A 14,256-nucleotide genomic window follows, 5' to 3' on the forward strand; every position below is an offset into this window, starting at 1 on the left:
AATGAATAGAAGCCTTCTAGGGTGCAATTCATTGCTAATCCTACAACCATACTGTCAAATTGATGTGATATAAGTTTTGTTTCTAACTGAATCGTCATCTTTTCTTAGGAGAGAGATATAATGGATCTTTATAGAGCAAATGAGGAATTCAAGAGTTTTACTTTCTACAGTAATACTCAAGGCAACGATGAGACTTGCTCTTTCGAATCTGCTGCATTTCCTGGTTGGTTCCTAAGCACTCGGGACGAGCCAAACAGGCCTCTTGATTTGGGTCGAGGTGGAGCTCACTGCATCACTTCATTTTATTTTGAAAGGAAGGACTCTGTTAAATAGTCCAGAACCACTGCTTTCAAGGGAAAGAAGAGAGGAAGAATTTGCAGGCTGTATGCTAATATATTCAATGTGTGGCAGAGTGAAAAATGTGAAAAATGGTTTAGGCCTTTCTCCCCTGCCTTGTTGTTATTAGATTCAAGGGCTTAATAAAAGCTTCCTCTTTCTTTTCTGGTTACAGTCCTTTTGAAAATATGCACCTCCCTCCCTGATATTTTTCTTTTTAAGGACCTGATGGTCTTCCCAATAACATGTTAAGCATCTTGTGAAGTCTGGCCGTCAGCTGAGGTGTGGCATGGAATCTTTGGTTAATAATAATGATAATAAAAACATTCGGAATCCTCATGGTTGTGGAGTGAAACGTGTTTTGCATTCAATGTGTTTTTTGCTGAGCTGAACGGAGAGCCTGCGGGCAGCATCTCGAGGCAACACAGAGGTACTTCAGGCTCCAGATAGCTCTGTCACTGGAATGGCAGTGATAGGTCTCCTGATGCAAGCATGAGCAAATATATCATGTTATGTACATGCTGGCTCCCTCGGCCAATAAAGCGAGATAAACGTCGCAACCCCAGAGTCGTTGGTGACTGGACCTAATGGTCAGGGGTCCCTTTACTTTTACCTTAACTCTCAACAGGACCTGCTTCTGAGTACTCATACACAGGATCACACCACCAGTTCCCATTTTAGTCAAGAGGGCAAGGTTGAAATCATCCACAGGCAGGGCTCAAGAACAGCAGAGCTACCTACTGATGCAGTGGTTGCCAACCTTTTTACACCTGTGAGCACATCTGCATTTCTCAGTGAGTCCTGTGGATGCCATCCCATCTGGTAACTTCTCTCCCTCCGAGAGATGGAAAGGGAGAAAGTGCGGTCACACAGATTTAGCTTTTCTGTGGGATCTCAGTAACAGCGAGAAGCTGTAGAATTAATCTGAGACCCGAGGAGCATATAGAGATGAAGCAGGAAGTGGGAAAGAGTGTCACTCTTCCAACCCCCCCCCCCTTCAGCCCTGTTGGCATTTCAAGGGATAAAAAAATCAACCCTCCTCACCACCCCATGGCCAAGAGGGCAATGAGTGAAGAGGGAGGCTCAGAGGCTTTGTGGGTGTCAAGGGAAAACCTCTAAGGAGCCATGGTGTCTGTGGGGGCTGTGTTGGTGACCCCTCTGCTAATGAGTCAGGAAATGGTGTGTAACAGCACAACAGTGAGAGAAGCCCCCGCTTACAATTTCTGGTGCTTTTTTTTTTAAATAAAAAAAAGCTCCCTCCACAATCAGCAAAAAATGATCAATGAGTCTGAGATCTCAGAGGTGGACATTGTTACTTGGATGGACCATGATCAATGCTGTTTGCTTCCACAAAGCCTCATTTCAGATATTGATACCTGAGACTTGGAATATTCTAATATTGTTCCCCCTATAGGATCCCTCCTCAATGTCTTTTGACTGGTATTGTTCAATGAGGTATCTTTTAAAAACATTGTTTAATTTGCTATCTTTTTAAAAAATATGGTTGAAATAAAGTCTAGAATAACCATAGATTTTCACATCAATCCATCTTGCTGATGTAGAAAAATAGCTAAAGAAGCTGAAAGCCAAGACCAAATAAATCAAATGAAGACAATCTAATATATATATATATATATATATATATATATATATATATATATATATACACCTTTTCCTCAATTTGCCTTTCATCTGCTCTCCTTTTAATGCGCTTCTCCCATTATTCCCCTCCTCCCCTCCTCCGAATCCCCTTTCTGTCAAATAAAGCATTTTTCTTTCCTCCCTGCACTGCCCATTAACCTATTTCCTCAATTTACCCTATCTCTATTTTTATAATTGTATCCAAGTATTCTTTTGTAATTGTAATCAAGTGGTTTTTTAAATAATTGTATCCAGGTACAATTGCAATTGTTACATGTGGCATATGTGCAAATGAAATTAACCCCTTTGTATCCTTGTGCCTTATCAGTGTTTGTTCAACTTCTCAATGATTGTAACTACTTTAAGGAAAATAAGAACTGGAATCCATGTATTCAAATTGCATCACTTTATTGTAACCATGAAAGTGCTGTATAAATGTTAGTTTTAGCCTCAACCCAATCACTTCCACTCAGTTCCCCTTCCTTCTTTCGTAAAGTGCCAGAGGACTAGATCCATTTCCTTTGACCCTGCAAGGAGACAAATTCAGCTGTTAGATAAAACTCTTATCCCTATTGTTCTTCTAGAAAAACCAGATTATCATATCTGTTATGTACTGAGTTGAATAGGATCCAAAAGGCAGCAGTTTGATTGGTCCTAGAACAATAGGATTCAGAATGCAGCAGTCTGATTGGTCCACAGGAGCCACCCAATCCAGCTCCAGGTGGAAGTGAATCCGCAACCTGATTGGCCTACAGGTGAATCCCAGAATTAGCCAATCACGTGGGGCCCATTGTGTCAATAATGTATATAAAGCAGACATTCTGGGGGAACTTCCATTCCTCCTCACCACTATGAGTTGAATAAAGAGCATGAAATCCACACTCGACTCCGAGTATATTCAATATCATTTGCCACCTCTGGATCTCTCGGTATTACCTTACTCATGTAGATAGGATTTGCACCCTACCTTGTATCTTGCACCCGAACCTCCCTTTTGCACCCTGCACCCATGTACCTCCCCCTTACCTTGTAAATTGATGAACCTGTGACGTATAAGACCACCCACAAATGTGACTGTATAAAATTCTGAACTTACCTTTGTGCGGGGTTCCTCATACCTTTTGTCACCTTTGCATAGGGAACCCAGTTGAAATCGAATAAAGGGCCTTTGCTTTTAAAAAGCTGCTTGCTTCTTTCTCTCCTTGGTTGGAAGTCACCCGTCTTCTCCGACTCTAGTGGACCCCTTTGAGGCGCCGAACCAAAATTATAAGTGTTTTACATCATTGCCCTGAAAATCAGGGAGGAATCTGGCAGTGCCAGATCCTGTAAGCATCTCTACTGACCTACGCAATTTCTGCAGTGAAAATCCATAACGAATTTATTCCTCATTCCCTTTTGCGATATTAAGATTCAGAGGAGTGCCACTCCCTCCCATTTGTCTTCTTAAAGAAAGAGAGAAAGACCTACAATTCATAAGCTAAAAGGAACTTCAGAGGGCACTGCCCTATTTTTCAACACTAGCATTATAATCAAAATGAGTGGCTTGTAATTAATCATTCTATACATGTCATGTGAGACTTAGGCTGGAATTCCCAGGAAGGACTTTTGGGAAAGCGAGCTTTAATTTGAAGTGTGCAAGATGCACTTATGCGAATGCGAGAGGCATAAAAATGCACAAATTGCTGCTCTCTGTCAAATGGGGCTCAAAATCCTTTGTTGCCAGGCTGCTAGCAATGGATGTTGAAGGTGAAAGCAGTAAAAAAGGATAAAGAAGCAGGTAGTGACAGGTGAGACTTTGGGCCTGTCTAGATTGGTATTTTCTTGCAGGTCTATTCTGCAACATGTCACTGATGCAATTATAATAGAACATCAGTGGTGGTCCATCTGCATATCATCTGCATATACTGGTCCATCTGCATATCATTCCACTTTATTCGTTGTTCTGGGATGCTTCCCAAATGTTACTGCATTATTGTCATCTTGAAGGTGTGTGTGTGATATATGTTAAAAAGTTGCAGACTTTCAGCATGACATTATGGGCTGCACTGATTGGAAACAGAACAGGCTGGATGCCCTGAAAGGTGCCTGAGAACTTTTTGAATCTGAAAGTCAAAATCCAACTAGGCGTTCCCCAAAAGTCACTGCTGCTGTTTTCCTCCTCCTCCTCCTCCTCCTGCTGCTCCTGCTCCTCCTCCTCCCCTCTCTGCTCTTCAGTCAGTAAAGGTTCCCAGAAAGGCTTACAAATACCGTATTTTTCGCTCTATAAGACACACTTTCCCCCTCCTAAAAAGTAAGGGGAAATGTGTGTGCGTCTTATGGAGCGAATGCAGGCTCTGCTCAGTGCTCCCTTTAAAGAGCCGCACACATGTTCTGCATGCTCTTTAAAGGGAGTGCGGCTCTTGGGGGAGCCTTCCTCCCGCTGCCCAGCAGAGGCTGCATGCAGCTATCCCACAAGCCAGGACAGCAAGAGGCTATCCTATAAGCCAGATCCCTTTTGCTGTTCTGGCTTCTGTGATTCAGAATATTTTTTCCTTGTTTTCCTCCTCCAAAAACTAGGTGCATCTTATGGTCTGGTGCATCTTATAGAGCGAAAAATACGGTACCAGTGAAAAGAGAGCTCCTGTCCTCTGGCTCACAATCTAAGAGACACGGCACAAAAGGAAAAACGTACTGAGAGAGAGGAGGAAAAAGGGAACTGGCTGATCTTTCAACACGGCCAATGGAGAGGCCCCAGAGCCTCACCTCTCTTGCAGCCTGACGGCTCAGTGGGGAAATCTGTAAATGTTGGCTTCTTTTGGTTTGTCATTTTCCAATTTTAAGGGTTGTATCCAGCTAAGTTCTGCTTAGAGTAGACCCACTGAAATCAATGAAGTCAATCATGCCCATTCATTTCCATGGCCCTGAGCAGAACTAGCATTAGATACAACCCAAAGTTCAGTTCTTCACATTTCAGTTTGCATTTTCTTTAAAAAAAAGTCATCGGCAGCATTTTGATGTGAATTTCTTCTAGTATGCAAATATTTGTATGCAATCTTGCTTAACAGACACATTTTTGCAAAGCAATCCCCACTAATATAGTGTTGTTTTCAACAAATATTTCATGCACGCTTTATGCATTTCTGTGCACATTACTTGCCTGGAGAACTGCGTTGCAGAATTTAGAGAAGTGCAGATTTCAAAGGAAAGCTTGTGCTGCTTTAAGTTCCTCTTTACAGTGTTCCAGGGCCCCCAGCTTCTAGAAAGAGCAGCTCTGCAATCAGGCTCAGCCACGTATTTGACCCCAAAATAACCCTTCAGCACCTGGTCACACCCACCAGTGTCACCGGGTTAACTATAAAATGCTGTGCATTTCCTTGCGGAGAGCACAGGGCGGGAATCTGCAGCTCAAGGTACTGAACTTCCCAAATCAGCACAGGTACTGTCCACTCTACACATTATTTTCTTGGACTTGATCAGTGTTTCCCACAAGGGCTAAGCCACAGTCTGTGGGGCGCTGGAACCATCCAGGGGATGGTGGTAGTAGCCTCAGGTGCAATTGGGGGGGGGGGGGCGTTGAATAAAAATAAGGGAGCAGTGGAAGCATAAAGAAAGGAGAGGAGAGAAGAAAAATTTGAGAAACCGTTCGTAAATGTGGGACGGCAACAACGCCTCCCTTGGATCCAGTGGTTGTGCTGGAGGCGAGAGTTGTTCCTGGGCTTGGGGGAACTCGTATCAGCTTCACCCAGGCTTAGGAAGTGGATTGCAGCTGGCCTGCCTATTTGGTCAATGGCAGGCAGGTTGCAGTGCCGACCCCACCCCTGGGGTTGAATACAACCCCACGGTGCCATTTTGGCTGGGAAGGCTCTTCTCTGCTTCCAGTAAGGCACCTGTAAGGCAAATATTTCTGTGTATAGACCTTCCCTTAGCCCATTTCTAAATACCGTATTTTTCGCTCTATAAGACACACTTTTTCCCTCCTAAAAAGTAAGGGAAAATGTGTGTGCGTCTTATGGAGTGAATGCAGGCTGTGCAGCTATCCCAGAAGCCAGAACAGCAAGAGGGATTGCTGCTTTCACTGCACAGCGATCCTTCTTGCTGTTCTGGCTTCTGAGATTCCGAATATATTTTTTTCTTGTTTTCCTCCTCCAAACTAGGTGCGTCTTGTGGTCTGGTGCGTCTTATAGAGTGAAAAATACGGTACTTAAATTTCCTGTCATTATGGTCATTGGGAGCCAAAGCTAAATATAGTTCTCTGAAATTTTAAGAATGAGGATAGCACAGATTTCCATTTGTGATGGGAAATGGGAAACTGTTAGCAGTCAGATGTTGCTGGACTACAATTCCCATCATCAGTAAGCATTCCTCATTCTGGTTGGGACTGCTGGGAGTTGGAGTTCAACAGTGTCCGGAGGACCACAGGTCCTTCCCACTTGATTGATAGCTTGTCATTAAAAAAAAATAGTTTTGGTTTATTATGATTATACCCCTGTCAGCTACCTTGTGCGTTTCCGTAATAAATTTCTTCCCTGGCCTGGCAAACCTGCTATTAGCTCTATAGCAGAGAACAGGCCACATCTACATTGGACATTGAAAGCAATAGTTAAAGCACAGCCTTTCCCCAAATAATCCTGGGAACTATAGTTTGGTTTTTTAAATTTGTTTTTTAATAAAAAAGTAATAATCCCGCTTTATCACTACCCGAAGGAGTCTCGAAGCAGCTAACATTCTCCTTTCCCTTCCCCCCCCCCCACAACAAACACTCTGTGAGGTGCGTGGGGCTGAGAGACTTCAGAGAAGTGTGACTGACCCAAGGTCACCCAGCAGCTGCATGTGGAGGAGCGGAGACGCGAACCCGGTTCCCCAGATTACGAGACTACTGCTCTAAACCACTACACCACACTGGGTCTCCCCCCCCTCTTTTTTAATAATAATAATAATAATAATAATAATAATAATAATAATAATAATGGAACTAATAATAATAATAAAGGAACTAATAATAATAATAATAATAATAATAATAATAATAATAATAATAAAGGAACACTTGTTAAGGGTGTTGGGAGTTGTAGCTCTGTGAGGGGTAAACTACTGTTCTCAGGATTCCTTTGGGAAAGCCAAACCATTACTGTTACAATGGCATAAATGTGTTTTAAATATATCATGGGCATGTGACCCCACTGTTTAAAAATCCAGCCACACATGGGTTCCTCTTTCCATGCCTGCCTGTATGATAGGGCTGGAAGAGACTCCGGCCTGGGGGTCCTCAGGGGAGCTGCTGCCACTCAATGTAGACAAAACTGAGCTAGATGGGACAATAGTCCGATTCAGGAAAAGGCAGCTTGCAATGAGGCCATTCACTCTATATTTCCCCCCAGTAATAATCCATTACTCTTGCTTCCCGAAGGTGAGACTGCAGCATAGGCCATAGGACTGGGATGGGGTGCCTGCGATCCTCCAAATATTGTAGACTACAACCTCCATCATCCCAGACCAATTAGCCATGCTGATGGGAGTTGTAGTCCAACAACATCCCTGGCAGAGGGGAATCAATGGACCTGCTCCACAGCCACCTTTCTTTGGAGAGATTTGGATGCTGTCAGGTCTCTGCTCATCAGGAATCATAGCCTATGATATTGATCTCTTTTAGTAGCTCCCTCTCAGGATTGTTTCTGTGCCTGCAGAAAAAGCATCCAAGAGCCTGAAGTTCAAGCAATTCTATAAAAGCACTGGAGAAAGTGGGAGACGCTGTCGATATGGAACCCCAGAAGTATGAGCCCCATAAGGTGGGACCCCAGAAATGTGAGCCGTACGAGGTGGAAGCCAAGAGGAAGAAAACTTGGGATCAGGAAATGGCAGATTTATTCACTGCATTTGGGCCAATATCAGGTGAAAAACAACTTCTTACTTTTCTGTTTGTTACCCTAGAAAAGGACCCAAACTGCATATATCCCTATTTAGCCAATGTAAAAATTTCTTCTTGTTGTTTGAAATTTCATAATCAATATTTAAACCATATAACCATTAATGAGCGCTTAAAATTTAATATTTATATTTAAACAAATCCCTGAGTGGTTTACAACACAGGTTAAAATATATTGAAGAAATAGCACCTACAGAAAATTCTGGATAATTTCTATGGTCTGTAAAACACAACTAACAACTAAACAGAGCATCCTCTTTGGTATCATAATAAATGCTCCTTATGTGTATATGTAATATTAAATATAGATAACAAAGTATCACATAGTTGTAAAGAAATGAATATGACCTAATTTATGTTCTGATTTCTACAGATTCTAGAATGTTCATTTCAATCAACTACATTTAAAGGGGCTTTATTTGTATTACCCACACAATAGGTATACTAACCAAGAGAGGACAAGTCCCCCTCTGGCAACTGTGACGTTAACATATGAGAGTGCTGGAGTTGAAATAGTTAAACAGGTTACCCAATCAGGACCCAGGGGGTGGAGTCAGAGGCACTATAAAACCAGCTCTGGGAGGGGCGGAGGAGAGAGTTTGTTGGGAGTTGGGTGGTTGGTTGGAGTGGGAGTGAATTGGGATAGAGTCTGTGGGTAGGTTGAGTTAGTGTAGCGAAATAAGCTGAGTCAGAAACAGTTAGGGACTGGGAAGACAAGTAAATATCTGAGAGGTGGTTTAGTGAGTGAGAGCAGGTAGCGGAAGTTATAGGTCTGGATAGGCACCCCATGACTGTAATTGACCGATACTGTTTATGAAACCACACGCTTGTTAAACTGCAATAAATAAACAGAAGTTTACGTTCCAATTTAACCCTGACTGGATTCAGTATTGTCCCAGGTAGGGCCTGGGTGGTGGCAGCGAGAAGTAAAGTGGTGGCACAGGGATCAATAGATGGTGAAACGTCTGGGGACCCTGTGTGATCGCCACAGCAACTTCCAACCAAAACAATTAGGGGCATTTCTTCCTTGCCATAAGATACTAAGTCTTCAGAGATAATGTCAAAAGACTCCTGGAGACAGGCTAGAGTGTGATGCCTTGAAGACACAGGTGGAGAAATTGCATCCCTCCAGATGTTGTTAGGTTCTTGACACACGTCAGTGCCAGCTAGCATGGCCAAGGATCAGGGCTTAAGGAAGCTGTAACCTGACAGTGTTGGAGGGATACAGGTGTTTACTGTATAAATTGTAGAATTGTAGAGTTGGGAGGAAGGGACTGTGTGGGTCACACAGGTTCCCTATTCCTGCTTTAAGAGAGCCACATTATCTCACTGGGAAAAGAGGCTCTACAGTGGTACCTCGGGTTACATAGGCTTCAGGTTACATACGCTTCAGGTTACAGACTCCACTCACACAGAAATATTACCTTGCTTCAGGATGAGAACAGAAATTGTGCTCCGGCAGCGTGGGAGCAGCAGGAGGCCCCATTAGCTAAAGTGGTGCTTCAGGTTAAGAACAGTTTCAGGTTAAGAACGAATTAAGTACTTAACCCAAGGTACCACTGTATTTAGGGTCTGCAGTACTGAATAGTTGGGTGCACTGACATTTCTTATATGTTGCTGACTTCCAGAATTGTCTCTACATGCCTTTGATTTTGTCCTCTGACTTGTTACCTTCCTCTGCTTCCATGTGGCTCCACCTTCTCCCCACCCTAGGCACAATCATCAGCCGAGGCAACTACAGTACTGGGCAATAGTTTATCCTTCTTTGTTCCAATGGGATTGACCTGGCTGAATACCAAGTACTCTTGTTGAACTGTTTTAACTGATTTGCTGTTTAACTGGTTTCTCCAGGAAAGAAAAAACTCAACAGGCGATCATATAATTTCATCTGCTGGTACAGTTGCTGCTTTGCAGTCAGTCAAAGTCTCCGGTTTCTTTAGATATCCATTGTATCCTCATAGGATATGGTCATCAGTTTGGCTGTGAACGTGTTAACAGGTTAAAATACAGCCAGGTCATTCTTTTTCTTCCATTTGGCTTGAAGCTGGTTTGGAGAAAAACATATCAAGAAACTACAGGGTTATATTATCTGGAGGATATCTGCAATTGTGCAGGCACAACTTTGGTGGCACAACCATTTTGGAGAAATGTAATATTAAGGCTGAGATCCAGCACAGGTGGTTTCTTGAAAGGCTTTAAAATAAGCAAATACAGTGGTACCTCGGGTTACATACGCTTCAGGTTACAGACTCCGCTAACCCAGAAATAGTGCTTCAGGTTAAGAACTTTGCTTCAGGATGAGAACAGAAATCGTGCTCTGGTGGCGTGGCAGCAGCGGGAGGCCCCATTAGCTAAAGTGGTGCTTCTGCTTAAGTACAGACCTCCGGAACTAATTAAGTACTTAACCCGAGGTACCACTGTAGATATAAAAAGGGAATCTTGACACACCAACCAAAGCATTCATCTTCTCATCTATATATTAGAGAGACGGGAACCTTAGGCTCAGGGGTCAAATATGGCCAAGCAGCCCTCTTGATATGGTCCATGGAACACTCCCCAGGCCACACCCTCTCTTCCCAGGCCACACCCTCCACTGGCCTCAAATCCCACCTTCTTGGGGTATCTCCCTGGTCTGGAATGTGTCCTTGAACTCTGATTATAGCTTTCTTGGCTACCTGGATGAAGAGAAGCATGTGTATAAAGTAGGCTAGTGTACATAGGTTAAATTTGCAATCATTTCTCTTCCCACTTCTGCTTCTGGTCCCAGTGACCACCGGTATGTGGCCTCAACCTGTGAAATATCTCATGCACATTATTTCCAGGTGTAGCACAAAAATAAAAAATGTGGCAACTGACAGAAGGTGGTGTTCAGAGGCAACCGAGTTGGTTATTTCCTCCTCCAGATATCTCTCGGCTTATATGTTTTTGTATAATATGTGTCTGTCTATGTATATTTTCTCCCAGGGCCTTTGCATCCCTCAAGTACAGAGAATGTGCACATGAAGAGGGAGCCCTGGTTGTTCAGATTTTGGGATATCAACCAGAATTACTTCTTCCTACAGAACAACATACTAATAGCAGCCCCACAAAATTCCAATTCATCAGGTAGCTGCTGAAGCTCTTCTCGTCTGTATGCATTTCTCAATCATTTGTAAATTTGGGATTTGGGTAATGGAGGTGTTGGGTTTGCCACTCTTTTTATAGGGTGCATGACTATTGCCATTGCTGATAAATGGACCATGCTCTGATCTACCTTCTTTCATTTCTACCCCACTCTGATTCCTCCCCATATATGAAGATTCCTATTTGTGTGTATTGACCCTATCAGCACCAGTAAATCTTACAGTTAAGCAAAATGGTGTAGTGGCTAGAATGTTAGGCTAGGACCTTGGAGACCAAAGCTGAAATCTCCACTGAGCCATGAAGCTCACTGGTTAACCATGGGACAGTCACTATCTCTCAGCCTAATCTGCCTCACAGGGTTATTGCAGGGATGAAATGAGGAGGGTGAGGACCATGTACACCACCTTGAACTCTATGAAAGATGAAAGATGGGATATGAATTTTTGTAACAACAAGAACAACCGCCGCCACCACCACCTTCCAATTAGTATCTTCTTATCCAAAACTCTAGCACTACTGAAAGATGATTTTCACTATCTCTTGTACCATTTAACCTGTTTCTCTGTTGTTCTCCAGATGAGTTAATGGTTGTACTCCCAAACCACTCTCTAGAAGAAAAAAAGCGACCCATATTTATTGGCCTCAGAGATAAGAGCTACACCCTGTTCTGTGTGAAGTCTGGTGAAGGTCAACCTCAGCTAAAGTTAGAGGTGAGTTTCAGGTGTAGTTGTAGTTCAGTTTCAGTTGTTGAATCCACTCTGTCCTGAGAGAGCTCAGTTGGTAGAGCATGAGACTCTTAATTTCAGGGTTGTGGGTTCAAGCCCCACATTGGCAAAAGATTCCTGCATTGCAGGGGGTTGGATTGGATGACCTCATGGTCCCTTCCAACTCTACAATCCTATGGATTGTAATCCTAAAAGATTATCTTGTCATGAAGATAGTGACTCTATTCCAATGCATGTCAAGAGCACCATTCTAAAGTTTATGACACTCCTCGACCTCTGTTGAGAACCCTAGCTTGAATAGACAAATATCCTTTTGTTTTATCTCCAATCTATGTTTACAGTTTAACTCCCCTTTTTTCAATAGTTCAACTGGTCTGAACAGGCTAGTTCTTATCTAATGTAAGTTCAAAGCATTAGGAAGATGAAACTATCTTCTAAGTAATATCTGGTTGGATATTACCTGAACCACTTATATCTAAGATGGGTTGTGTGGTGTGTGTTGTTTTTTTTTGCAATTCATCCTATCTACACACTCTGCATGGTTATTAACCTAATAAGAGCATCTCACATGGTTTTGTTAAAGTCTGCGACTGGGCTTTGGAAAAATAAAACTCTAGTTTCTATCTTTTTAATAGTACTTATAGAGTTGGGATTAAAGGTGCAGTCCTTGTCAGTAGATCTTTGAACCCCTCTCTCAATAGTCAGGCAGCCCTTATACAAAGGGAATCACCCATGTCATATCTGTTTGTCCTCTATGATTACGGTTATGTATATTCTGTGCTAAACACAGACCTGGTATTCTGTACCAAGATCACTCATAGTCTTTGCTTACAGAGGAGGAATACTGAGACCCAGGGATACTTTTCCACACTTTGTTTGCCCCCTTTTTACAGAGAATGCTTACATGGATGCACATTACAGTGTTTTATATATAGTGGTACCTCTGCTTGCGAACAGGATCCATTCTGGAGCCCCGTTCACAACCTGAGCAGAACGCAACCCGCATCTGTGTGGGTCGTGATTTGCTGCTTCTGCGCATGTGCATGATGTCATTTTGCACATGCACGAGCAGCGAAACCCAGAAGTAACCCTTTCTGGTACTTCTGGGTTGCCACGGGACGCAACCTGAAAACATTTAACCCAAAGCATCTTTAATCCGAGGTATGATAGTACAACAGTAGATTACACTGCATTCTATATATCCTTCCTATTCCTCCCCCAGACATGATTGGTGGCAGTCTTTTTTGTTGTTTTTTTAAATAATTTTTATTAATTTTTCAAATACAAATATATATAACCACATCCAAATTTATCACACATTTTTTCTTTTAGACTTCCATCAGCTTCTCTGCCAATCTTCCATTTTTATTTTTTAGTTACGCATTTCCTAATTTTGTTATTGCCTTTTAATGTACCCTCCCAATCTTATTTTCTTTTTTACAATATTCCTTATACTTTCACAGAGCTTCTTGAAAACCCACAAGCGTTATCTGTTCATCACATATACTCTCCAGATAATCTACAAATTTCCCCCAGTCCTCGATGAACTTATGGTCTTGCAGATATCTAATCTTCCCTGTTAGTTTGTCCAGTTCTGCATAGTCCGTCAGTTTCATTCTCCATTCTTCAAGCGTCGGTAGTTCTTCCTGTTTCCATTTTTGGTGGCAGTCTTTTTTGTGACAGAATGTGATTGTTGTGCTAGCATATCCAGTGTGGAGAGGCAAAGCATAATTCAGGATTTTAGGGGCTATTGTGCCTTTAATTAAAAGGTTCCTATGTTTGTTGTTTCTGCCTGCTTCATTATGTCCTGTCAACACTGTTGGGTAATTAGTTCCAAATTGACCTTTAATTAGTTTGCTTTTATATCCTGTGGAATAGAATGAACTTTAATTACCGGTTTCTGATATTTCCCCATTTTTTAAAAAATAATGAAGTAGTATAGAACACAGAAAAAAAACCCCGATAATAGAAACTGTTGGCATGGAACACAAGCTTTGAAATGGACTATTTGTTGTTAATCCAGAAACCATGCTGTCCTATTAATACCATGTAACTTATCTGTCTGAGTTTTCATGTTTTCTTAGGAGAGAAAAATTCATCAGCTTTATGAAAAAAATGAGGAATTCAAGAGCTTCACCTTCTACAGCAAAACTGAGGGCAATGGAGAGAAATGCTCTTTTCAGTCTGCAGAGTTCCCAGATTGGTTCATAAGCACTTCACCTGAGCCAAACCAACCTGTTGGTTTGAGTAAGCAAGATGGGTCTGCAAATACTCTGTTTTATTTTGAAATAAAATAATTAATCAGCATACATCGGAACTATTGTTTTTAAGGGGAACTGAAAGCTGGAATCTGATATATTTGGGGTATAGCAAAATGAAGTCCATTGCAGCACTATGTGGACAGTTTAGGAAAGCAATTAATAACCCCCCATCCATTGCTGATGCTATCAACTTTACAGCCCGATCAGCTGCATTTTATGAAAAACAACAACCAACACATCAGGAGCAATCAGAAGTTTCATGAACTAG

General features: G+C 42.2%; 1 protein-coding gene across 1 annotated transcript; it reads left to right on the top strand.

Annotated features, from left to right (window-relative positions):
• Positions 1 to 5,295: 5,295 nt before the first annotated feature.
• Positions 5,296 to 14,036, top strand: LOC144325675 (interleukin-1 family member 10-like). Its single transcript, XM_077919626.1, has 5 exons — positions 5,296 to 5,392; positions 7,641 to 7,845; positions 10,844 to 10,984; positions 11,579 to 11,712; positions 13,812 to 14,036. Exons 2-5 carry the CDS (start codon positions 7,713 to 7,715, stop codon positions 14,022 to 14,024), a joined length of 621 nt encoding a protein of 206 aa, XP_077775752.1. The 5' UTR covers positions 5,296 to 5,392; positions 7,641 to 7,712; the 3' UTR covers positions 14,025 to 14,036.
• The last annotated feature ends 220 nt before the right edge of the window (positions 14,037 to 14,256 follow it).

This window comes from Podarcis muralis, chromosome 15, assembly GCF_964188315.1.
Source record: "Podarcis muralis chromosome 15, rPodMur119.hap1.1, whole genome shotgun sequence".
NCBI lineage: Eukaryota > Metazoa > Chordata > Lepidosauria > Squamata > Lacertidae > Podarcis > Podarcis muralis.

Bases quoted from the DNA above. Each gene is read 5' to 3' on its own strand.
- LOC144325675 (XM_077919626.1), top strand. From the start codon at position 7,713: ATGGAACCCCAGAAGTATGAGCCCCATAAGGTGGGACCCCAGAAATGT. The intron at 7,846-10,843 runs GTGAAAAACAAC...ATTTTCTCCCAG, and splicing joins TGCATTTGGGCCAATATCAG to GGCCTTTGCATCCCTCAAGT. The intron at 10,985-11,578 runs GTAGCTGCTGAA...GTTGTTCTCCAG, and splicing joins ACAAAATTCCAATTCATCAG to ATGAGTTAATGGTTGTACTC.